The following is a 25,837-nucleotide window of genomic DNA, read 5'->3' as shown; positions in this document are numbered from 1 at the left end:
TCCACAGGCTCCGTGTCCCCCTGATGCTGGGCAGCTGGCTTTCCTAGCTAAGCATTATAAACAGTTAATATCCAAACCCAAACTGCTAGCTGCCCAAGTAAGTCATCTCGCTCTCCTTGCAACAAACCTATGCTCCCACTTGCTCTACAAGAGAACAGCAAGGGAAAGTTCTCTATTAATGAATGCAAATGTACCATGTATCCAGGAGCAGGGCTGGACCTCCTTCTGGCTCTGCGTGTGTGTTGGGGAGGGGGGTGGGGAGATTGAGGGGCCCATGACCTCTTTGACGACACTGAAAAATTCCTCAGACTCATTCCTTAACCCATTCCACATGAGTCTGGAACTAATCGCAAGTCCTGCTGATTACAGGTAGTGACCACAAAAGGACATGGACTTTGCCCTTACCCATCTTCTAGGACATGTGGGGATCAAGAAGGGATTCGTTTTACACAACCCCTTATCAGAGACATAAAAAAACCTCTGGTTTGCTGGTTACCATAAAACTTATCATTCAAGAACTCTCAAACTAAAGTGCCAGGCGGCCTGATACCTTCTGGAAAACAAATCATAATCTCCTACAACCATAACAAACTATGGAAGAGAACTAAATAGTCACATAAACCATCTTTTAGGCATAACCTCTCCCCAGAACAATCTCAATAAAACAACCGGGAGAAAAGTGCTTCAATTAATCAGAGAACTAAACAGTTCAAACACAGATAGCCTTTTAATCTCAGTTGATTATTTCTGTTCAAGAGAATTTAATTCTAAAACAGCAGGTATAAAATCAACTAATAATGACAAATACAAAAATTTCAAAGGAAAACATGACCACAAAAGCAAACTGAATCCTGCTTTAATTGAAGCTTGTGGAATATAAAGTCCTACGGAAACACTACATAGAATCTTCTGAAAACAGGAGTCACAACCACCTCTGTGGAGAGGCAGATGAGAGTAAATTCATAGCTCACCAAGGCCTCTCTGCATCAAGTTCCCAGAATACCCAGTGGCTCTCTTTACCATCTCAGTCCTGTGCCCCGGCCTCTCCTATCTTGATTTCATTATAAGATGAAAGGGGGCTATAGTATTTGAAATCATTCTGGCCTCATGAAATTTAAAGACATTGATGAGTAGAACATCCAAAACTTAAGTAACATTAACAAGGAAGTCAGCTGACCTTAACAAATTACTCAGCTAGTGAACAGGAGATGGGCTGACTCATCCTGGACATAAATTTCATTAAGGCTTCAAACAGGAATAAGGAGCATGACGATACCATTTTATAACCCAAGTTTACAAGAAGTTTACCGTCCAGATCCAGTACTGCTCAGACCTGCAGAGAGCTTATTTCTAAAAGATCACCGCCCACTGCAAGCAGCCACACGTCTCTACTCTTCCTTGTTTCCTTCTCAGTGTCAAAAATACCAATTTGACTTCTTCAGGAGGAATGGACAATCCAAGGTTACACAGGGAGCCTGAAGAAGAGGTTGAAAAGTCTAAAAATAGGAAATAAAGTGGGTGGGGAAGACAAAAGTTGTCTGTTTCTAATTCATTCTAAAACCCAAGACTGGCATTACCAATCCTTTCCCCGGCCGAAGTCATCAAAGTATTAGCAAGGAGAACCTGGACACAGTCTGTGAAGGAAAGGGAGTTGACAGAAACACTGCTCTGTGGATGACAGTCAAGGAGAGGGGAGGCGGCATTCGGTGGTTAATGACTAGGTGCCTATGGAGCCTGCCCCTCTTCTTCTGGCTTGGATCAGCCTATGTAGATGCGATGGAAATCGTTGGCACCAAAGGCAGCGTTACACTTGGGACATTTGCGCTGGCGGGTATCATAGCGAGTCTTCACACACTCAAAGCAGAAAACATGAAAACACTTGGTAAGTACAGCATCCTTTTTACGCATGTTGCAACATGGACAGGTCAGGCGTGCCTAGAAGAAAAAAGGAATCAGAGTCAGAGCAACCATAAAGGTTTATGACCCAAATGCCTCACGTAGAAGCGAACAGTAAGAATATCCACTGAGCACCAAGATAATAATAGCACCACCGCCCACCCTACTCCCAGGATAAACCGTTCTCTGCTTACTTTCATGGAAAGAAGTTCAGTATTTATTCTTCTAACCTGTTAGTAGGCTTTCACAAATACATACACACACACATACAAATCACTGAAGCAGTTTTTCTAACCTTGTAGTCCTTAATCTCCTCCATCAGAATCTCATCACATTTGGGTACATTGTCTGGTTTCTTCGTGGTCTCCAGCTTCCTTCGAAGTCTAGAGATGTCCTCCTGTGATGGGAGAGCATAACTGTTACTCCCCCAGACCTGCCATTTGTGAGAAAAATTAAAGGCTCCAACTTGAACTTTCTGCTGTAGAAACAAAGGACTTTCTGTCCTTTCATGTCTAATTATCTCCTAAGAATGTAGAGAATTACAAATGACAAGCTATTTTCTTTTGTTTTGGAGCAAGCAACCATAACCATATCACCAAACTTCAGTTGTATCTAAGTGTAGCCAATTAGTTCCGTGAAAATCCGGTCGAAGAGTTTGGAGGGATTAAATTTTTTAAAAAAGGAAAATGGTGAAAACTTGATAGGCCACTTTATTTGAAGGCAATTAATTTTAAGCCGAAGATAGACTGGGTTAAAATTTACAGATTCACAGCTAAGGATAGAAAGGCATCCTAAGAAACAGTAGGTATGCAAAAAACAAAAACTGTAGAACTTTAAAATTCTCTAAATTTTTTTACTGATACTTCTTTACAATTTCACTAACTCATTCATTCAAACAAATAAGTACTGACTCCACACCCATTACGTGGCAGGCACCATGATAGGCTTTAGGAATAATATTCAGTGAAGAAAACAGACTCTGTCCCGTCACTCAAGGAGTTAAGTAGGAAATTACATACAACAGATCAGTGATTCTTAAAACAGGTCACTTCAGAGCCCAGAAAACCCCTAAAAGGCAACAAGGAAAGACAAAACAACTGACCTGGGCCCGTTTGAAATTGAACAGATCTTTTTCTTTGGTGACACTGTTCTCTACAATCTCATCCTGAAAATCATGTAGCTTCTTCTGAGCCATCTCCAGCTGTGCTTTGAGGTCATCTGCAAGCTGGGCTGCCTCCATCGCCTATGAGGGATGTATGAGTAACATCCTCTTATCACCACTTGTTTGCAGTGAGAAAAAATACGAACCCAAGCCCAAGGAATAAAGTGACCCTGCAGTTTCACCAGTGTCAGACTTATCTGTTTGTCCAAAGACTGACCGTCACATCAGACCACGGAGTAATCCATCATACCTTGCGCTTATTCATCTCTAAGGCTTGGGTCCTGAGACCCAGCTCCTTCTCCCCTGTGCCGATGTTGCTCTGCAACAGGTGCTCCTTCTCTTCCAGTTTCCTCACTACCTGTAACTGGGCATCGACCTCAGAAAAAGAAAGTCACATTTTAACACAAACAGGAAAGAGAGGGAAAAAAAAAAAAACAACTGACTAAGCTCTGTTAATCCACAGGTCCATAAAAGAAACTCCTTAGAAATCTCGAGCTAATACTAATTCTATCCATGAACCCTTTGAATTACATGCAAGACTATGGCAGTTTCTCCTCCTAACACTCAGAGGTAATCAGGTAGCCACTCTTAACATTTTTCATGCAGCCATCCAAAAGTTTTTAAGATACACGGCACACGCACACAAAGACATACACATTTTTAACACAAAGTGGATAAACAAATGAATCCCTTAGTGATATATTTTAGACAGTTTTCTATATTGGCAGATTCACATTTGTTTAAACAGCTCATTGTACTCCTCTGTATGGATGTCTAATTTACTTACCAATACCCTAATCACGTACATTAGTTTTTAGGGTTTTTTTTCCTACTATATAAAAAGTGCCACAGTAATCATTCTTTTACATGTATTTTCAGGTAGAAGACGCCCTATTTCAACAGGCTTCTGGAAAGCTTTATTCATTCTAGTTACCTGAGTCTTCAGAGTCAAAACTTGGTCTGCCAGCTCCTCCTTCTCTTCTTTCAGCAGCTTATGGATCTGATTGGACTTGATACGCTCTGACATGAGCTTGAAGTTTGCATCATCCTTCTCCCTCAGCTGCTGCATCAAACGGATATTTTGCTCCTGCATGTCTTCAAAGGCCTGGCCTGTGACGTCCATCTCAGAGAGGAGAGCTTCTTCTTCCTAAAATAAGAAAGAAGAACCTTCATTTTAATAAAATCTTCTAACTCCAAAGAAGTGCACACAGGAAATTAAACGTGCCGACTATTAATCTGGAAATAACCAAGTGACAGGGAGAGATGGTTTTTAAGAAGCTTAGTTCTTAGTCACTAGGTTAGCCCTAGGAATACAGACCAACCTAGACAGCCTATTAAAAAGCAGACATTACTTTGTCAACAAAGGTCCGTCTAGTCAAGGCTATGGTTTTTCCAGTAGTCTTGTATGGATGGTGAGAGTTGGACTATAAAGAAAGCTGAGGACAGAAGAATTGATGCTTTTGAGCTGTGGTGTTGGAGAAGACTCTTGAGAGTCCCTTGGACTGCAAGGAGATCCAACCAGTCCATCCTAAAGGAAATCAGTCCTGGGTGTTCACTGGAAAGACTGATGTTGAAGATGAAACTCCAATCCTTTGGCCACCTGATGCCAAGAGCTGACTCATTTGAAAAGACCCTGATGCTGGGAAAGATTGAGGGCAGGAGGAGAAGGGGATGACAGAGGATGAAATGGTTGGATGGCATCACCGACTCACTGGACATGAGTTTGGGAGTTGGTGATGGACGGGGAGGCCTGGCGTGCTGCGGTTCATAGCGTCACAAAGAGTCGGACACAACTGAGCGACTGAACTGAACTGAGGAATACAGAAGAAGCCTTGTTATCTGAAACCACTGGCACTGGTTATTAGCCTGATACTCACTAGTTGATCTGTATTTGAAGTGAGCTGAGGCAGACAAAAATTATACAAACCGTTATCTAGCAAACTGATCAAGTAGGAGTTGGGTAAGAAAATTTCCACCATGCAACCTCCTATTTTCTCATACTTTTCCACAATTATAATACTAACTGTAATCTATAGACTTTCCAACATACTGAAAACATCTAAGTTTCATAACAATCTGATAGGTGCAGAACGGTATATAAAAACAGTTTTTGTCTACATTTATCTAATTATAAATTATGAGCATCTTTTCATGCGTTTATGAGCCATTTATTTTTCTGTGAATTATTCATATCTTTGTTGTTGTTGTTGTTTAGTTGCTAAGTTGTGTCCATCAGGCTCCTCTGTCCACAGGATTTTCCAGGCAAGAATACTGGAGTGGGTGGCCATTTCCTTCTCCAGGGAATCTTCCCAACCCAGGGATCAATCCCACATCTCCTGCATTACCAGGCAGGTTCTTTACCGCTGAGCCACCAGGGAAGCCCTATTCATATCCTGTGCCTCTTCTATTGGGTTTTTGAGTTTTCTTCCCTATAATTTTTGGGGAAATTTTTTGTATATTAACAAGATAAGCCTTTTTGTGAAGAGTTAGAAATATATTTTTCCTGTTTGTCATTTATCCTTTGGCTTTGCCACCACGCAGAAGTTTTCTGCAATTTTTTTCCATAAGTCAAAATTATCACTCTTTCATTTTTTTAAGCTTTTATTAATAGTTAAAAAGGTCTTCTCCACTTCAAATTAAAAGAAAAACAACTTATCTGTTTTCTTCTGGCTCTTTTATGGATTTGTTTGGCATTATATATATGTTCCATTTGGGAGTTATCCTAGCATACATAGAGTGTTCAAATATATGTCCACCTTCTTTCCAATATTATTATGTTTTTGCCCTACCACATTTAGTTGTCTTCGTTTATTCTGTTGAGTTAAAACCATTTTTTTCACGCATATTAAACACTCATGTGTACTTCAGTCTATTTATGCACATATATGATTTTTCCAACCATTTATGGTATGTTAGTAAATTCATTGGGACTTAAAAATAAAGAAATATACGTTACTTTGAAAAGGGTACAAGTCTCTACAGTGCTGTGACTCAGAAACTACCACAGTTAACATATGAGTTATTTATTTGTAAACTATTTGGGGAACATGTATTTCTTAGTTTCACATAAACATAATGCATATAAAATTTTATATATTCATTACACCCCCTGATTCCAGATCAGCAGAAAAAGGACAGATTCCTCAATGAACAGTTTCTGAAAAATTGGCTATCCATCTGAAAATAAAAGTAAATTTCCTTCCTCTTAAATACATCAAACAAAGTAAATGAATGATGAGAGACTTCAATGTAAAAACAAACAAGCAAACACATAAGAGAAAAAAAATATTAACCAAACAAACAAACAAACTGGAATGACAGGGCAAATTTCACTGTCAATTACTTACTTAAAAAGCAAAACTTACCTTAAAAAGCTCATTAAATAAAGAAAGTACACCCACCTGCTTGGCCATGGCCAGCTTCTTCTGGAGGTATTCTATCTGCTCCTCGACTGCCCGGATCTTCCTTAAGGCATCTTCATCAGCCATTTTCTTATTCTCTTTTTTCTCCTTATCCTCCAGATCCTTGAGTCTTTGTCTTAAATCTTCCAACTATAGGAGGAAAAGAATCACACAAAAAGAAAAACAAAAAAGCTGTCACATGGAGAAGGAAATGGCAACCCACTCCAGTATTCTTGCCTGGAAAAGTCCATGGACAGAGGAGCCTGGTGGGCTGCAGTCCATGGGGTTACATGACTGAGCACGCGTGCATGAGGGGGGAGGGAGATGGGTTGGTAGCAATAAACTGGTAGAACTAAAAAAAAAAAAAAAAAGCTGTCACACAATTTCAAAAATCAATTAAATCTGTGCACAGAGGGCCCATACCACCAAAAGAACCTTTACAGAACTGAGAAAGGAGACAAATGATACACGAGTGCACTACATCATAGCCCTGCTTTCATACCACTCCATTCCACTATCACATGCTTCTATACGCAGCATTCTGGAGAACTGCAGATGTACTTTCCTTTCAAATAGTAGTTTCACCCTTTTTTTCTGGCTCCCAAATTTTAAAAGCATAAGGCATTCTTTCCAAAAGTAATCAGAAGAAGAAAGTCAGTATTACCGTGATTTATATGGCAAATAGGGGAGCAAAAAGTTTGAAAAGGATACTCTTATTCCCCGTAATTTTCTGATGGAAAATCTGGAAATCTCTACTTTAGATGGTCTTCAAAAGGGAAGAAAATGCTACAAAGTTTTAAACACTGACGTTAAAGATAAAGAAACTACAACCTTCAGAAGTGTAAAGGAAAATCCCACAAATGAAGATTTCGATCAGAATGACAGTTAACGGCAGACTAGGTTACCTCTGCCTTAGACTTCTTCTCTGCTGCCATCAGCTGAACCTTGTCTCTCTGCTCCTTTGGGGCAGAGCGATACATATCCAGCAACAGTTTCATCTCCTTTTGGCTCTCCTGTGCTTTCCTGGGATGAGGGTGGTGGAGAGGAATGGTGTAATGAGAAAACAAAGGGCATCAGATCAAGGGAATTTTGAATTGAGTGAAATATCAACAGTTCTATTTTACACTTTACACAGCACATCTAAAAGACAAAACTTTTGCAAAGACTATTAAGAGACTTCTGGACACACTCAGAAAGTATAGAAAAGTAAGTTATATAAAGGAATCATTTCTCCCTTCAGACCGAATTCACCACGGTAAAGTTTTAAGATAAGCACTTGTGGCACTTCTTAAACAGACAAAGTTCTGGGGCCCCACTCTTAGAAACTGAGATTCTGCAGGCCTGGGATGGGGTCCAGGAATGTACTTTAAGTAAATCACTCAGATGATTCTGATACCACACTTGAGAAAAACAACAAAAACAACAACTCTGCCCCAAAGACAGCAAGAGGAAGAGAGAAAAAAAGGAGAAAATTCAGTTTCAATAAAGACTCGACTATGACCAATGCAGAGCAAGAAGGAACCAGTTCTACCAGCAAAGTTCCTGGTTGTACAGGAGGAAGAGGGGCGATATGTGAGGTTATGGCAGTGCTTCTTGACTCAAAGGTCTGTCTTACTGTTTCAATGCCTGCAGGAGTAAACTTCCTAGAAATCTCTTAAAATGATCTGATATATACACAAATTACTTAACCATCAGGCAAAGAGATCAATACTGTTCAAGTTATAGCCATACATATTCCACCTATTATAATTTAAATTATAATGAATGCCAACAATTTGCCCAAATCAAGTAAACAGCAGTAATTTCCAATAATTCTCATCAGTATTATCTCAATCATAACATCCTTTTCCTTAATTTGGATTCATGAGGAATAAGGCTGCAACAACAGGGTTTACTGAGACCTGATCACTGAACCAGACTATACAATAGCCACGCAGGCCATTGAAGTTGTACACTTGATCAAGAACTGAGACCACATTAACTGTACACTTGGTTACAATGAAAATATTACAATTATTGAATAAGCCATGCCTTCATTCAAGTACAACGTCCTAACCTTCACTTTAGAGTCAGAAACAGTTACTCTAAAAACAGTGCTCTTACTTGAGTTCAATCTTCAATTGTTTGATAATTTCCGCTTCCTTTTTCCTTCCATCGTCGTGTTTCCCCTTCTCTTTATCCTTAGCAGACTCTCTCTCTTTTTCAGACTCTTTTAGCTTCTGCTTCTCTCGTTCTCGCTCCTTCTCCTTCTCCCGCTCTCTTTCTCGCTCCCTCTCTTTCTCCCTCCTTTCTCGTTCTCGCTCTTCCTCGTCGCGTTTGGACTTAATTTCGTTGACCTCCTCCTGAGACGCCTTCGATGCAGCAGACTGGGCGGCTAAGTCCTCAGGATCCTGCTTTAGCTCTGCAGGCTCGTCCTTAGGGTCCTCAGTACTGGACTGAGACTGCAGGAGGGCACTGCCACTGCGCAGCCGAGTCTGGGAGGGCAGAGAAAGGAAAGCAGCACACACACTTATGGTGACCACACCGTTCTCCTCACCCCAAGACAGCTTTGCAGACTTAGCTGTAAATGATGCTTATCCTGCTCCTCCCGATCATTACCTTGTTCAGGTCAGACTGGGCTTCTCGCAGTTTCCGCTTATACCTTAGGACCTCCCCTTTCAGCTGGTGGTTGTGATTCTGGAGGCTACTGATGAGGTGGCGCATCTCCCGGTTTATGGGGCCTTAAATACAGCAACGGCAAAGTTAGGAAGAACTGTGACAAGGGCAAAGGCGTGAGGAAAGAACCTGCAGAACACATGAGGGACTTCCAAGAAACAGGAAGAATTGTCAAAAGGAAGATCCCTTCTCGGAAGATGGAAACGAAACTGATCAACTTGAGTTAAAACACAAGCACCCAGTCTGAACACCAAAGTGAATGACAGAATTCAAGTTCTTTAGGACTCCTGAGCTCCAGTGAGTGCTAAAAATCCCGGTGACCATGCTGTCTTTCAAGGAAGGCATGTGCAGCAAAGCCGCAGAGTGGAGCCAGAGTAACGGTACCTGCTTGTTCATTGGCAGCAAGGGTCTGCTCGAATTCTATCCTCAGCATCTCATACTCCTTGCGGACCTGGGCCAGTGTATCTTCCAGCTGGATCACTTCCGTCCTCAGCTTCTTATGAAGACTAACCTCATCTCGCTACACACAGAAAAAGGAACCAAACATTCTTATCAAAATGAGGCAATGTCACCATGTTCTAGAACTACGTTTCCTAAATTTGACCTATAAGGGTCTAAGTAGAAAAAAAGAAAATATCAAGAAAAGAGGGATTAGTTCCAATTCAATCAATATATTCAATCAACACTTAGTGAGTACCAGACAGCTGCACAATACTGATTTGAGAACTGGCAGGAGACTCAAGAAATATAGGAAATGGCTCCTAACTCTGAGAGTATTACAATTTAGTTGGAGAACTAAAGAATTAAACAGTATATCAACAGTCAAGTAAGATATATTAAATTCATTTGGCAGACATATAGTAAACAACCAACTACCAGAAACATTAACTTAAAGGGTAAGGAAAATGCAGAAGTGAACACATAAATGAAAGTTTCTGCCTTAAAAAAAAATTATTTACATAGCCATGCAGCTTCTATACATTGTTCTCCCCCATGCACATAAGACTTCAGCCACACTAAACTATTTTTTTTTTAAACTTTCTCGTTTTTCTGTCTACTAGTAAACTCGTATTTATCCTTAAGATTGACACTCCACTTTGACAAGTGGAATCAGGGCAGGTCCACAGTCAAATCAGATGCTCTGTCTCCTTTATCACTGCATGTTTTAGACATGCTCTATTGCACCACACTGCATGCTACTGGATACTATTCTCCCCACTTGACTGTATGATCCTTGATGGCAGGATACCCTCCATCTACCAGAGTAAAGACCTATAGCCACTCTATAAATGTTTGCTGAATGAATAAAAAATTAACTGAGCAAGAGAGAGTAAAATTATAAAATTTATGCAGGGAAAAGCTAGGCTGTTACCTCAATGAGCTCAACCTGACGTTGGTGGGTTCCCCTGGTCCCGTGAAGCAGGGTCCGAGCCTCATCCAAGTGTGCTTTCAACTGCAGACTCTCATTGTACAGCACAGAGAACTGTGACTGCATGCAGCGGTATTCTGGAGTCTCCTTGACCACTTCCTCCACGGCACTCCGTAATTCCACCTTAGGAGTGCCCAAAGAAGAGAAAAGTCAGAAGCAGAATCTAGGATGCTAGCCAGGAAATAAAAATCTTAAACTCTGATGTCCTGTGCATCTGAGGCAAACTTTGTGAAATATATCTACCTATTCCTCTGGTTACATAAAATCTACCCCAAATTAATTTAGATCCTCCAAAAGGTAGTACCTGGTACCTGCACTCTTCCACCCGAGAACTGTTTTAATTGATACATGGTGTACACTATGTGTCCAAGGACACTAGAAGAGATCTGTGAAATCAGTCAGATCTAGGGACAGAGAAGAGCACTATGAAATTTGTCAAGATATTTGTTTCAAGAAGATAGTTGAGGACACTAGTCACTGATTTGTTCTCTTTGTAGACAGTCACAGAGAAAAATACTTTTGATATTGTATCAAAAATACTTATGCTTCTTCTAAGCAACTGTTAAATTATTCTAACACTTTAACAGATTCAACTCAGGCTGTTTGTGTTCTGTCTTTTTTCAGTTCAAACATCTTTATGCATGTATCTACTTAGAAATGTATCAAATTATAAAAGACAAGTGGTTGCCAATGAAAGAGTGGTAGGAAGACTTTAGGAATCCATTTTCTTCCACCCAAGAACCATGGGAGAAAATCTAATGGGCAGGTGTGAAAATCAACTGACCATCTGATCCTGTGGTCAGGATCACTGACCACAATTCCTTCCCTGTTTTGGCAGTTAGAAACTGCAGGGCTGAATCCTGTGGTACAATCTGGCAGATACTGACAGGGGAGTGGCCTACCTACTGTACATACAAGCTTCTTGCATATGCCTTGTATACAAGCCCCATTTTAAAAATCCATTTTGGATCATCACCCTAGTTTACCCTACTCCTCATTTTTCTCAACAGGTCCTACATTAGAGCACTTTGATTTAGTCAATGTACCTTTGAAAGCTGCTTTAAATCCTTTTAAGAACAAGGCAGGGTATAAATATTAAGTAAATATATAACCGAATAGATAGATATAGCAACAAAACTTATATTTTCCTCTTCCCTCATAAATTATGATGCTTTATGTTACACTTCATAAATGTGAGTTGATCAGCAAGTTTTATTTTACTGCCCCTTAGAGCTGTGTCTCCTACCTTCAGTTTTTCATTTTGTGAAGTGACCTCCTCAAAGTCTTGCCGAAGTTTCTCCAGCTCACAGTGACGGTTCTGAGCCAACTCTTTGTTCTCCTCAAGCTCCGCATTCATTTCCTCAAACTGGAGAAAAGGAGGAAACAGCAAAATGAGACTAAAGAAAAGGAATTTCTAAATCATTCCCATTCCTAAGCTTCCATCTCCACTGATACACTCTTCTAGTGAAAACCCACACTGTTACTTGTGAACTTGTGAACACAATCCTAAGTACCTAACTAACACAACGCCTGCTGCTGTTGTTGTTGTTGAGATGCTAAGTAGTGTCTGACTCTTTTTCGACCCCTTAGACCATAGCTTACTAGGTTCCTCTGTCCAAGGGATTTCCCAAGCAAGAATACTGGAGTGGGTTGCCACTTCCTTCTCCAGGGAATCTTCCCTACCCGGGGATCAAACCCACATCTCCTGCATTGGCAGGTGGATTCTTCACCACTGAGACAGCAGGAAAGCCTAAGGCAATACCTGACACCAGGTCAAAAAAACACATTCTGAGGGCGTCACTGATTTTACCTTCCGGGCGTTGATGGTGATTGTGCCACCATAGAGACTGCTCCCTGCACCATACACTTTATAACCTTTCGAATTTACCTATGGAGAAGACAAAGATTCTTTAGTGAGAGACCCTAGAATTTTAGTCTGATAACCAAAGTACTTTCAAAGGAGCCTGTTTGTCCTCAAGTACTATCTATATTATCCAAGCCCATCCCTTCTGAACAGACTCCTTAAAATGATTCCAGACTTCAAACTATGAATAAAACAGCACTTGCCCGTTCTAAGACTTCTGCTAAGTGTCGGTTAAGTCGCTGTTCCCGCTTTCGAATTTTGTCGATATCCCACTGCAGGTCATCGATCATGGACTCCAGGACAGACACTCGTGACTCAGCCGTCTCCACTTTACTCTGCAACTTGGAAAACTACGTCCCAAAGACAGGTGTTCAGAAAAATATACCGAAAATAAGACCAAGTTAGAAAAGGAATGCCTTATATCCCAAATCCCACAGAATTAACCGTTTACTGTATCATTATAGAAAGATTTAAGTAAGAGATACTTCACTTTCTTTCCAACATATGAGCATAAAACTGAAATCACAGGTTCTTTCAACAGTTCTGGATCAGTCACAATCAGGAAAACTGTAGAAGTCTCTAAAAACTCTCACAAGGAAAAGACTACCTAAGATTTAGTAATTTTTCTACCTCTGAGAAGCACCATTTCCCTATACAGGCCACAAACCCATCAGAAAATAGGTGTTTTTTTAAGAAATAAAAGATAACATCCTTGATTTTACCAGACAAATATTTTAGGAGATAAAAATTCAAAGATTTATTTAGAAAAGACAGTTATCTTTACCCTCAACCTTCCCTCCCCACATTCCCACAAATGAAAATCCAAAGAGAATGAAAGGAAAACTTCCATTCTCTTTTTCAAGCTGACCCCAGGGCAATCTAGAATTAGATGCTATAAAGATACAAAAATCTATGTTGTTCTCTGCTTATTTAGGAGCTATACATAGCTAATGCTGTTTAATACTCTCATCACCAAACTCACACACATGCACATCAATCTATACATATCCTTTGTGTTAGTTTTAAAATTTGGCCCCAGAATTCTTTGACGGTCCTCCCAACAGCAGGTGAGGTCAATGTCCCCATCTGTTGAATCTGGGTCAACTTTGGTGACCCAGTGGAAATGATGCTACATAACTTCAAGATGTCTGAAAAGCCATGCAGATTCTGCCTGATATTCTTGAAACACTAATTCTCTTCCTCTCAGGAGAAGCCAATTGCCACATAAGAAGTCCAACTACCCTGCAACAGCCATGATGGGGAGGCGACACTCCAGCGGACAACTGAGGAGAGTTCTTAGCTGACAGGCAGTATCAACAGCCAGCCATGAGAGCCATCATGGACATCAGGTCAACTGAGCAAAGCTCTGTGCCTCTCCAGCTTAGTAATGCTAAGATTTGGGAAAGGGCTGGTAAAGGAAGACCTTCTCATCTTGGCAGCACCTAGTTTATACCTTAAAACATGAAAGTTATACCATTTTTTTTTTACTACAATCCAATTTCTTTATAAGGACCACTATACTATAACCCCTTTGAAGGCTGATGAGAAGTATTATTAAACTTCCCAGATGATTCCCATGTAACCAGCTCAGCGTGTACCTTGGCACTGGAGTCTCGGAAACAGGGTATAATGAAGAACATGAGCTTTAAAGTTAAACAGACCAACATCTGAATCACAGTTCAATCACTTTCTGGCTGTATGCCCTCAGACCAGTCACCAAGTTCTCTGAAAGTGTTTCCTTAGCAGTAAGATGAGTTATTTGACCATGGGAGATAATACTCATAAAGTACTTAAATGCCGGGCACCAAGTAACTATTAACTTATAAGCGTAAGAGTTGGGTGGCCCAACTAAGGTAGGTCAAATTTCAGCACAAGGCTTATCACCACTTTGTCTCAGTCATTTTATATAAATAAACACCCAAATCTTGACACAGTTTGCTTATGGCACTATGGATGTCCAACTTTGGACTAAAAACCCACATTCCTCAAGTTCATAGGTCATTATACAAGCAGTATTTCCTATTGTTCCCTTCTCAGATAAATTTCTACCAACCCATTCCTCAGTGACATTGTACATGGTCTTTTGGACTAATTTAATATTTGGGGATTTGGTGTGTTGTTTTGCAAAACTTTATGATGGCAATTCTTCCTAAAAACTAAAATCCTATAATGTCTATTTAAACAGTCAAGGAGAAACATTCGATTCCTTCCTTCCCTTAAACCTTTCCTCGGGTTTTGATTTCTCAGAGCTGGTTGCTTTAACCTGCCCTTCAAAATATCAGAGCAGGCTTTCCAGAGTAAGATGACCTTTAAAGCACTCAGTACTCTGAGTCAATGCCCGGCACAGCCCACTGGAAACCGCCACCTCCTTTCTGGTCAGGTACCTCCTGAGACATGGTGCAATGCTTCTCCTGAAGGAGGTCTGTCAGTTCTTGGAGCCTCGTGTTCTCTTGTGCAAGGAAGGAATTCAGCTCCTGCACTGCTTCCTCCACCATCAGATTGTCTGAGGGAGAAGAACTATACTTTAGTTTAGCAGCTATGGTGTCACATTTTACAACTGTCTATCCCACCAAAGCATTCATGTGCGAGCTCACTTCACTTTCCTGAAAACTTCAAGAAATAGCTGGCTTTTAAAATCTTCCCATGACAGATTAAGTACCCAGGCTTGCTTAGAGGGCTTAGTCCTTATTAAAGCCCTTGCTTAAGAAAATCAGTCAACCTTGTGCTTCTGCAGAGGTAGACAGAGGCAAGGTCACCTAACACCCATCCCTTTCTATGAAACCAAACTGCCTTGCGAAAAAATATGGAGGGGGTCCTATAACTTTATTCAGATAAGGAACGGTCACCCCTCAAAACTGCATTTTAGACTTGTAGACAAGACAGAGTATCTCTAATCAGTCTCAGACTTAATAGTAATAAAATTATGTTTTCTAAGGCTATCACAAATTCCTAGTATTCACTAGCAGCGACATGAAGCCTCTGTCTATTGGCAGAGAAGGGAAGGGCACAGCAGAGAGCACCAATTTCACTGTTCAAATGGGCATCTATAAAATCATGAAGAATAAAGACAAGAGCATAGGATTACTTATCATATTCTGGAATACTATGCTAGATGTACTCTGGAGGCTCAAGAATTGAAATGTATCGTGTTATTTACAAAGAAGGTAGTACACCTAAAGAACTTAACATACCAAATTAGTATGTTTTAAAATTAGAGTCATAAATACCATAGCTGAAATCCTCTCTGGTGATACTGACCTGATACTCTCAGATGATATACTGGCCCTAGAGACAGTTATCAAGAAGTAAAACTGGCATCACTCTTAGAAATGTAACACAGGTCAGTCATGTGGTGGTTTTCATGGTTTTCAACCAAGATTACCCATCAGCATCACCTGGAGAACCTTTAAAATTAGATACTTACCTAGGACTCATCCTATACCTACTAAATAAAAGTACACATGGGCAGAGCCAAAAAAACAATATACTCCAAAAACTCTCAAGAGTGATTCTGATTCAAAACCTAAGATAAGAACTTGGGGCTGAATTTTAGTCCTCTTAATATCCTAAGATATTGAGAACAGGGCCCAGAATATAATAACTCAATAAACATTTAGTAAATTAATAAACAAGCTGATAAATGCAATTCTTTTGAATCAAGGGCCAAATAGACCTGAGGGAAAAATGAACCACCAAAAGTTAGAGTTGATGCTACAATTCACACTTCACACATCTTTGTCGTTAGAACATTCAGCTAACTGATGGCAACCATCTTTTATGTTATAAATAATAGCAGCTTAGCAGTTAGTAACTTGTAATGAATGTTTTTACTTTTTAACTTAACCTCTACCTTAAAATGCATGACATCAAAAGGAGTAATTTTAAAGTACCATTTAATGCACTACTCTTTTTAGTTCCTTTTTAAATACAGTAATTCCTTTCTTGATATTCATTTATAAAATCAACTTTATCAATGACACAGCCTCTGCATATGGCATTCTGTCTGATATAATATGCATATGGATATACCATAATACATATAATACATATGGTATGTCCATGTGCATATTGTTTAATAATACCTTCTAACTATTCAAGTAGAGCTAAGGGAGAAAGAAGTAACACACAACTCAGCTTACATTAGATGACAGGGAAGATTTATAGCCCTTCATTCACCATTATATAAGCTCCAACTAGACACCGGAAACAGGGCAAGAAAATGGAGAAACAAAGAGTAAGGCAAGACAGTGCACCAAGAGACACAGCTGGGAACACACAAAGTGGATATAATCTATGAACACAAAAGTCTGGGAGGACACAAATCATACTATTTACAACGGCTATCTCTGAAAAAGTATGATGGGAGGACTTTTCTGATTTCTGATTTGTATATCTTTAAAAAAGTATCTGTTATAAATAATAAAATACAGAAACACACTATTAGAAAAACAAAATAAACTTTTGACCACAAAATTTTACCAAATCCTTAATATGCCTCTCCTTCTAATTCTATTGATTAACTTGGCCTAAGTATCTTTAAAAACAAAATTACAGAGTAAGAAAATTCTTATTTTTCCCAGACAGTGATTCAACCTCCATTATATTTGAAATATCTCTCTCAGAAATGAAAGGTTAAACATCTTAATGACAATCAGAGAAATTAACATATTATAACTAGACCATGATTATTATTTAAAGCATGAAGTCAGGACATTTAATAAGATGCAGCCTAGCTATACAAGTACTTAACTACACTATACAAATATAAGTTTCTGCAGTAACTCTGAATAGTAACATAAAATACAAGTTTTATTTCAAATAGACACTTTTCCATTCATATATTTTGTTTTACCTTTTTAAACATTGAGATCTAACAATTCTAAAACCTGAGCCAACTCTGAAAATAACAAGAGATAACAGAAAAACAAAAAATAAGAACAGATTAAAACTGACTTCAAGAAATTTAATTAAAAATAAACATATAAGTTTGAAAATAATAACAATGTGTAAGTTTGAAAACTACAAACTCACACACAAAGGTGAGTTCCTATTCCTCCCCCTCTGCTCCCTGTCTCCCGGGTTTGGCCTCACCTCCACTGTTCAGCTTCCGTGATAAGAGCTCCACCTTTTCTTGCAGTTTATCATAGACGGTCACAATCTGGGCCACCGCTCGGCGGGAGGACTCCACGCGCTCCTGCAGCTGAGATTCCATCTCTTCACTGGAACTGCTGGCCAAAGTAGCAAGGAAAGAGAAAGCTGGCTCTTGCCCTTCCCCTGAGGACACAGGGGGAAAAAAGAAGCCCCTAAAATTATAAAACTGCAAATATCAAAATCTACTTTTTCCCCTCAGATGGAGAGCCTCAAAGCGAAGCCCTACTTTAAACACCCAGAAAGCATGCAGTGGTAAACTTGTCATGAACACTCACCTCTCTCTCGGTCATCTTTCCGTTCTTGATTGCTATCAGAGTCTGGTTCTGGCTCGGGCACAACAAGGGCTTTTCTCTCTGTGAGTAGGTCTCCCAAACCTTGCTCCAGATCATAACGCTTAAGGATGATACGGATGTTTTCATCAAACTAGAGCAGAGGAGGTACAGTTATGAAGATACAAAAGGAAGCAACTTTGGAAATAAAGAGAAGGCTAAGGAGAACTACAATGCTCAAACCAAAACCTGAGTAAATTAACAAGATACTACCTGACTCCAGTACCGGTTGACAATCAATAGTGAGGCATCATCAGTGGCCTGTCTTCGTTCCAATTTTTCAATATGTTCACGGAGTTCATCTTCAATGGCCTGCCGTTGATCCAGCATTTCTGCCAGTTTGCGATTTTTGGTTTGCAGTGTTCGAATGTCTAACTCCTCCTGCCCCAGAAAACCAATCTTATTAATCTCCATAAAGAAATTAAACATATCAGCTGTTAAACTCAACAAGGGCTAATAAGTGGATAAGAAGTAACAGCAGAAGAAATAAATACAGGTCTGTTATGATTGGAGGAAAAAATGACATACACAAATACACTAGAATCTTGACCTCAGCTCACTGTTCTAGTCACATGTACAGCCACAAAATACTGCTACTGGGAGGTTCCACCATCCAGCCAGATCACTCTCTACCCCAATCAGTCATCTGTCTCCTAAGGACTGCCTTTCATTCATTTAAGACTTTGTCAACCAAGTTCTTCTGTATTCTAGTCCCTGTCAATATATCTAGTGACTTCAATATACACTTGGATGTGTACACAAGTGCACGAGCCATCTAATCCTCTAGCATCTATACTGTTGGCGTTTTGAATTCCTTAACTTCAAAGATTACCTCTGTCACTGTGCCAGACATTTCAAAAGCCATAGCCTAGATTTCTGTCATATCTGGAACTGTGCCACATTTGAAATCTTAAATTCCAACTCCCCATTCCCTGAATCTCCCATTCCCTGATATCCTTCCAGATATCTCATGCCCTTATCCTAATATATTAGTCTTCATCTGGATCTCCAAAATATTGAGTTTTCTCCTCTCTCCTCTGTCTCCACTATCTTCCATACCTTGACTATACCCTATTGTATATTCCTTCACACTCCAGCTTACTGGGCTCCTCAAGTTCTCGACCTTTAATCTTTTTATTCTATTTCTGCACACAAACCCCAGTCTGAATCAATCCACATATTGGACTCCTCCATTCCTACACCCAGTATGATGAGACTTCTAGACAAGGTCATTAAACTAGGGAGACTGGCACCTTTATAAAGTGAGATAGATCTCACTTTATACCTGAACAGATTTCATCATTTGTCCAAAAATGTTTCTTTCTTTAACCAGTGAATTAGCTCCTACTCTACATCGAAGGAGAGTCAAACTACGAAACCTTATCTGCTCTCAAATCACACTAAGCAGGTGACTTTGCCTCCTATTTTAAAGAGAAAATAGAAGCCATCAGATGGAAAGTTCTTCAATTCCCATCTCCTAGATCAGGTCACACAGTTTGCCAACCTATGCCCACACTCTAAAACCTCAACTTATGCTCAGGATCATGTTTTCTTTTATTTCTGAAAAAATGTCACTTCATCAATAACCGTGTACCCCTCTCAGTACCTTTAATCTCTCTCTGAGGAGAAGCTAGTTGGGGGGTGGAGGGTCAGTGAGTAGGAAGGGAGAACCTCAGGCAAAGAAGCAGCATGATGAAAGGATTACGTTTTTACTTTACCTAGAAATTAATGACTATTTTAAAGTAAGAATCATTTATTAGAGCACCAATTTCTTGTTTCCCTTGAATTTTCTCTCTTCTATTTGATTAAACATTCTTGATACACCAAAAGAGTCAACAGTTTCCCAACTGTACCAGCTTATGAATACTATTAATAAATGACATCTTTAACTTTTCTTTTCTGAACATCACCTTGCCCTTCTTACTCCACCTGAAACCTGGATGAGAACACTGTTTCCCTACAGGCTTCCCCAGTGGTGGCTGTTTCTCTCCCACACCCTTTGAAGCCCTGGGCCTGGAGACAAGCAGATGACCTCCTTATTCTCCACTGCCACTTCTAAGCCACTATCTATTTGCTCCCTAAAACCTCCTAGCTTTGCAGATCACGCCACTGGTCTGGACCAGCCACCACCCTGCCTTGCTGCACTCATCTACAAATGCCCATGTCACTTCTCCACATTTCCTGAAGATTCAGCACCTGGCATGTCATCACTCTCTCCAATACTACTCATGTTGTACTTCTTACTAATTTCAATTCCCATATAGATGGTCTTTCCTGCATCTCAGATCCTGTACCTTGACCTCCTCTCCTCCAACGATCTTGTCCTTTAGCTCCCTCAGCCACCAAACTCCCAGTTAGTCTTAGACTTAGCTATACTTGGATGCTCTCTATAAACTCAATTTCCAGCACCCCATTCTCCACAATTTTGCAGCTCACTCTCTCTAGGTTTCTGACTCCATCCATTCTTCAGCAACTCCAGGATCTACACTCCAATGGTCCTACACCTTCATCCTAAACCTACGTCCTTCACTCCTCTTACTTCCTTGTTTCCTTCTTAATCAAACTTAAAATTCCATGACTGGTCACACTGTTTTATAACCTTCTCCTCCCTTACTCTATATGTGCCTGCTAAAAACCCCAACCTTGGTAACGTCCAATTCTCCGCCTATATCCATGAAGCCGAATGTCACTAAAAAAATAAAGAAAGAAAGAAAGCACCATGCTGACTGGCCTCAGTTTAAACTCAAGTCATAGACTCAAGTGGGTTCTGGGTGCTGTCCAGCAACTCTACCCCATCTCTCTAGTCCATTCTCTCTTCAAGATGGCTACTTCGTACCTTCTCCTGTCTCTTCACACCTCCAAAACTTTCTCCCTCATCCCCACTCTCAGATGAGTCTTGCTTCTGATTTCACTGAAAAAAAATAGAAGCAATCAGAAAAACACGTCCACATCTATTACCCACAGCCCCAACTACTGACCTGCTTATATTTGAACCCACATCCCTTGTGTTCCTCTCCTAGTTAAGGCCCCATCCCCCGCCTTGTGCATTATATTACATTCTCTCTTCTGTTAAAGAGAGAGAACAGAACCAGTAACTGCTTTCTCTTTCTCCTACATCATCAAGTTTATGCTTAATCACTCAGTTGTGTTCAACTCTTTGTGACCCCATGGACTGCAGCCCACCAGGCTCCTCTGTCCATGGGGATTCTCCAGGCAGGAATACTGGAGTAGGCGGCCATGCTCTCCTCCAGGGTCAAATGTATCCTCTCTATCAAATCATTTCATCAATAAATAAAAATGCCATAATATCTCCTATTTTAAAAACACAAAAAACAAAAACTTCCCTCAACCCCCAATTTCCCTCGGGCTGAGGCCCCATTTTCTTGGTTCTACTTTACATCAACACTCCTCCAAAGCAACATCTCTACCTCTTTCCCCTAATTCCTCTCCTCACACATTCTCTTACTGCTAAGTGGCTTCAGTCGTGTCCGACTCTGTGCGACCCCATAGACGGCAGCCCACCAGGCTCTCCCATCCCTGGGATTCTCCAGGCAAGAACACTGGAGTGGGTTGCCATTTCCCTCTCCAATGCATGAAAGTGAAAACTGAAAGTGAAGTCGCTCAGTCATGTCCAACTCTTCGCAACTCCAGGGACTGCAGCCTACCAGGCTCTTCTGTCCATGGGATTTTCCAGGCAAGAGTACTGGAGTGGGTTGCCATTGCCTTCAGGCTGCCATTGCCACCACTCCACCAATGTAGTTCTTGTTGAGTCTCCAGTGCAATTTCTATTACTAAATCTAAAGTCTCAGTCCTCCCCTTTCTCAACCCATCAGGAGCCCCGGATCAACTCCTTCTTGAAACTCTTTCTTCCTTTGGCCTCTGGGACCCCATCCTCTCTTGTTCTCCTCCTACCTCCCTCAGTGGCCCCTCTTTGGTTAGCCTCTTCTCATCTCCTTGACATGAAGTGTTGCTGCTCCAGGGCTTTGTTCTCAGATTTCTCTATCTATGCTCGTTCCTTACAGGAGAGCCTATAGTCTCACGGATTTAAATTCCATCTACAATGCTACAGAAATGTTCAGCTTTAGCCCAGACCTCTCTACAGACTGCAGATCACCTCATCCAACTACCTGTCCACTCATAGGTCTAATAAATACCTCCGACTTATAGTCCAGTATCAAACTTATGATTCCTCCCCCACAGCTCCCCAAAATCTGCTCCTTTCATATACCTCCCTAGCTCAGCTTGTGAAAACTCCATACTTCTAAAATCCTGGGCTCATCTTGCCTCCTTTCTTTCATGCCCTTCATCCAATCCACGAACAGATCTTGTTGACACTATCTTCAAAATGGCCTGAGCCACCATGATCCTTCATCAAGCTTACTGCAACAATTTTCTACATATAGCAGACACTTCTTCATCCCATGCCAGACTTCAGCACAGTTCTGGTGGACAGCTCCAGTCACACCACCAGTGTTCCCACTTGAAGCATACCATTGCAGTCTAAAAGTTTTTTGTTCCACAATCTCACCTGGTTTACAACAGAAACCCTGAAGTGCAGAAGAGAAGTTATTGCCGTCAAGGGCAACCGTCAACCAGCTGGGGTAGGAATCAGTGGATATGTGCCCCAGCTCCCCACCCTTAGACAGGAAGAAGAGGAGGGAGAAGAGGGACAAGGAATGAAGGAACAATTTTGTTAACTGTACTCCTGCTTATAAACTTAGCTCCCTTATGGTCTTTTCTCAAAACCTAAATCAGAGCATGTTACTTCCCTGCTTAAAACCTTCCAGTGGCTCCTTACTGCCTTCTGGAACAAGTCCAAACTGGGATGCATGTTTTGTGCGTCCCTTAGCATACGTAGTTATCTCCGGGAAGAGCACATTTCCCACTCTATCATAACAGTCTGTTCTTTTCTCAGTGCCAACCTACAAACTGAAGTTCAGGAGCTGTCCCTAGTGTAAAGCACAGTGTCTGGCAAATATCAGATGCTCAACAAATATTTACGTTTATTGAATGAAAAAATGTCCCTGGGATGCATGACGTGAGACAGTGCTGAGACAAAATCACCTGCTGGCAACAGGAGGCTGATGAATCCCACACAGCAAACCCAGAAATAATACTTAATCAACAATTTACTCTGAATGTTCCTATTACTCTCTGATCCTCAATTTCAAAAAGTAGATATGGTTTTGTAGGCTATGCAAATGTAAAGCATTTTTACACCATATCCCTATGGTTCAGTTCCAAAATACAGACTCCTTACCTATTATAGTGAGTTTATGGTGTCTAATGGACATATAATATTATTGTAAGTTTTTGGTGTATAATTATCTAAAAAAATTGACAACTCCATAACAATAAGGATGATATCTATTTTACTCACCATTATAGACACAATACCTAGCCCAATAAAAACTATTAATAGATCACATATACTGAGTACTTACCATGTTAAAAAGTAATATTCCTTAACAGGAACCCTTTCATTTCCTCCTCTCAAAAACCCAACGAGGTAGATATTATGATTACATTTTACAGACAAGGAAATAAGAAGGCACTCTCTCAACGATTGATTTTGCTACACTGCCTCTTAGTACTTGGCCCCTTAGTTTCCAATTAATGAAAAATCATTGTATAGCTTCCTACTGCTAAGTAACTACAGTCAATGCTGAATCTGGCACCAGACTCTTCAAAGAATATGAATATACCTTTAAAAATAAAAATAAAATGTCATTATATTTCTTTTTCAGAAATGAGCAACACATCATTTCATCTACTTTTGGCTGTTTTATCTCCCTCTTCTTTTCAAATCAACGTCCCTTACTCCAAAAGTCTTCATAATTATTACTTCTAGGTTGCAACTGACAGAAGAAAAGCACACTCTCACAGCATTATTTTTACATACCGTTGAAGAGACACCACCAAGTTTAATTGTTTCCACTGTGGTCCCTGAATCTTCAACAGCTGTCTTCTTCTCTGGAGGCACAGATGTGCCAGGCTCTCCAGCTGCTCTTTTATTTCCAATTCCTGACATCTTGGCACAAGATGATAGCTGTTTTCCTGGAGAGAAAAAAAATTTTAGGTAAGATAGGCAAGGAAAGCAAGTAGAGTCCATCTATGATGTAAAAACTAGCAACTTTTCCTGTCAATCCTTTAACCCGGGTCCATTAATTCCACACTTAGCAACACGATCCTCAAGTTCCTCTTGGAAAGAGAAAGCTAAATTGTGAAGTAAGAGTTGCAGCTGAATTTACAGAACTACAACGTTCTAAATAGGATGCTACTAAAATACAAGACAATGGGCAAAGGATGAAGAGACAGAAAATTTTCAGGCATCTCATTTCCTGAAATGCCAACATCTGAAAATATAGTTTGATTTAGAAATATAGAAAATCAGTTAATTCTATAGCGTTGGGAGAATCAGAGAGCTGGAAGAGACCTGGGAGATGTCTACTTAATTATTAAGACTGAACAAGCCATATATCATCTGTGAGCCTCAATTTCCTAAAGCAGAAATAACAACAGTATATGTATGCTTCCTATGCTCCTCATAAGGAATGAGTAAGTACAGAAAGACTTTAGCATAAGGCCGAACACGAAGCATGCACTCAGAAATGCTAACTCTCCTTTTTATATTTGCAGGTTTTTTTTATTTCTAAACGCTCTCCCCACGAATCTGTGTCACCCTAGAGAAGCTAGATCTGAGTGTGAATCCCAGTACTAACTCTAAGAGAGCCGTGCTGCCTTGGAAGGGAATTCTTCATATGCACAATGCAAGTGACCAAATACTCTCTCTGCTCCACTCGCCTCCCAAGGTTTCGGAGCTCAAAAGAAGCTGAATGGATGCTAAAGCACTTTGCTACTGTAGGTATCAGCCCTGCCATCACCGAGACGACACACAACTCTGCTTCCAACTGAAGCTGCAGGAGAAGGGTACAGGTGGCAGCAACCAGAGTGGGACCTCGCCTGGAGAGAGAGGAGGAGGACAATGGCCTCAATCCGACTCCAGAGGGACCAGGGACCCCAGCCTTCGGAGAGGCCAATTACAGGCCCGGGAGAGGGAGGCCTTGGAGAGGAAGAGGGTGGAGATTCCCGTTGCCCGCTGAGTCCCGTCCCGCCCTTGGCCGAGATCTGACCTGAGTTCTTCCAACTTGCGCCGCCCAGGAGTGGAACTCGGGGTAGTTATTCACCAAGGTCCGCGTAGCCCTCCTACCTCCTACCCCTAACCCCCAAGAAAAGACCCAGCAAAGCTTCCGGGAGGCGGGGCCAAGGGGAGGAAGAAGGGAAAGAAAAGAGGAAGTCGCTTCAATCTGGCAGCGTGAAGGGCAAGACTCAACCGGGCGGAAGTGACGCACATCGAGGGCCCCCCTTCCGGAAGTAAGCACCGTCTCTCTAGCAGCTGTTGGGCACCCGGCGGCCGGTCAGTCGAGCCCTCGCTGACGCCAGAGGAAACGTCCCAGATTTTTTTCCCGTTTGTTAACCATTGCTAGTGCGACCTGGTTTTTTTTCGCTATGAAAAGTGAAAATCGGTCAGTCGTGTCCGACCCTTCGCGACTCCATGAACTATACAGTCCATGGAATTCTCCAGGCCAAAATACTGGAGTGGGTAGCCTTTCCCTTCTCCAGGGGATCGTCCCAACCCAGGGATCAAGCCCAGGTCTCCTGCCTTGCAGGCGGATTCTTTACCAGCTGAGCCACCAGGGAAGCCCTTAAGCCCTTTTTTTTTTTCCTGAGTACCTGTTTATTTAAAGTGCCTATGTTACCTACTATTGGTTCTCCTCATACTGGCGATTGGCTGATGGCCCCGTCAATCCCCAGGGGAAAAGACTAACTTTCAGACACCTCGGAAAAATATTACTGTGAGCCCCTTCTTGCTGAAATGAAAGGTTCTGGAGAAAACCCAAGAGATTCGGTAAGTTTAGAACGTTGTAACTATTGCAGGGAAATGTATGA

At 40.9% G+C, this 25,837-nt stretch overlaps 2 protein-coding genes across 27 annotated transcripts in view; one reads left to right on the top strand and one right to left on the bottom strand.

The window, feature by feature from the left end:
- Positions 1–708: 708 nt before the first annotated feature.
- Positions 709–25,123, bottom strand: RNF20 (ring finger protein 20). Of its 3 annotated transcripts, XM_081573256.1 has the most exons (21): positions 25,021–25,123; positions 23,790–23,944; positions 20,724–20,798; positions 18,101–18,268; positions 17,834–17,981; positions 17,499–17,681; positions 14,792–14,910; positions 12,611–12,757; positions 12,354–12,431; positions 11,790–11,909; positions 10,487–10,666; positions 9,499–9,634; positions 9,058–9,179; positions 8,563–8,933; positions 7,365–7,482; positions 6,460–6,609; positions 3,993–4,205; positions 3,309–3,434; positions 2,999–3,139; positions 2,192–2,293; positions 709–1,935 (listed from the first exon to the last, which is right to left on the bottom strand). In XM_081573256.1, exons 4-21 carry the CDS (start codon positions 18,215–18,217, stop codon positions 1,759–1,761), a joined length of 2,748 nt encoding a protein of 915 aa, XP_081429382.1. In that variant the 5' UTR covers positions 18,218–18,268; positions 20,724–20,798; positions 23,790–23,944; positions 25,021–25,123; the 3' UTR covers positions 709–1,758. The 3 variants fall into 3 exon arrangements, with proteins under 3 accessions (XP_081429382.1, XP_081429362.1, XP_081429371.1); XM_081573236.1 differs by lacking the exon at positions 20,724–20,798; XM_081573245.1 differs by lacking the exon at positions 20,724–20,798 and having other exon boundaries at positions 2,192–2,290.
- Positions 24,177–25,837, top strand: part of PGAP4 (post-GPI attachment to proteins GalNAc transferase 4) — a 73,583-nt gene continuing 71,922 nt past the window's right edge. For 22 of the 24 annotated variants that reach the window (XR_014077802.1, XR_014077773.1, XR_014077801.1 and 19 more), the window contains exon 1: positions 25,253–25,796. The gene's annotated coding sequence lies outside the window, so the exon portion shown is untranslated. Of the gene's footprint in view, positions 24,446–24,526; positions 25,797–25,837 lie in introns of those variants that run through there. The other 2 variants (XM_081573387.1, XM_081573425.1) reach the window with 2 other exon arrangements.

Source organism: Giraffa tippelskirchi, chromosome 1, assembly GCF_054371585.1.
Source record: "Giraffa tippelskirchi isolate mGirTip1 chromosome 1, T2T-mGirTip1v1.2.pri, whole genome shotgun sequence".
NCBI classification, from domain to species: domain Eukaryota; kingdom Metazoa; phylum Chordata; class Mammalia; order Artiodactyla; family Giraffidae; genus Giraffa; species Giraffa tippelskirchi.
Note: the sequence above shows the minus strand (reverse complement) of the source record. Positions and strands in the feature narration are given on the sequence as shown.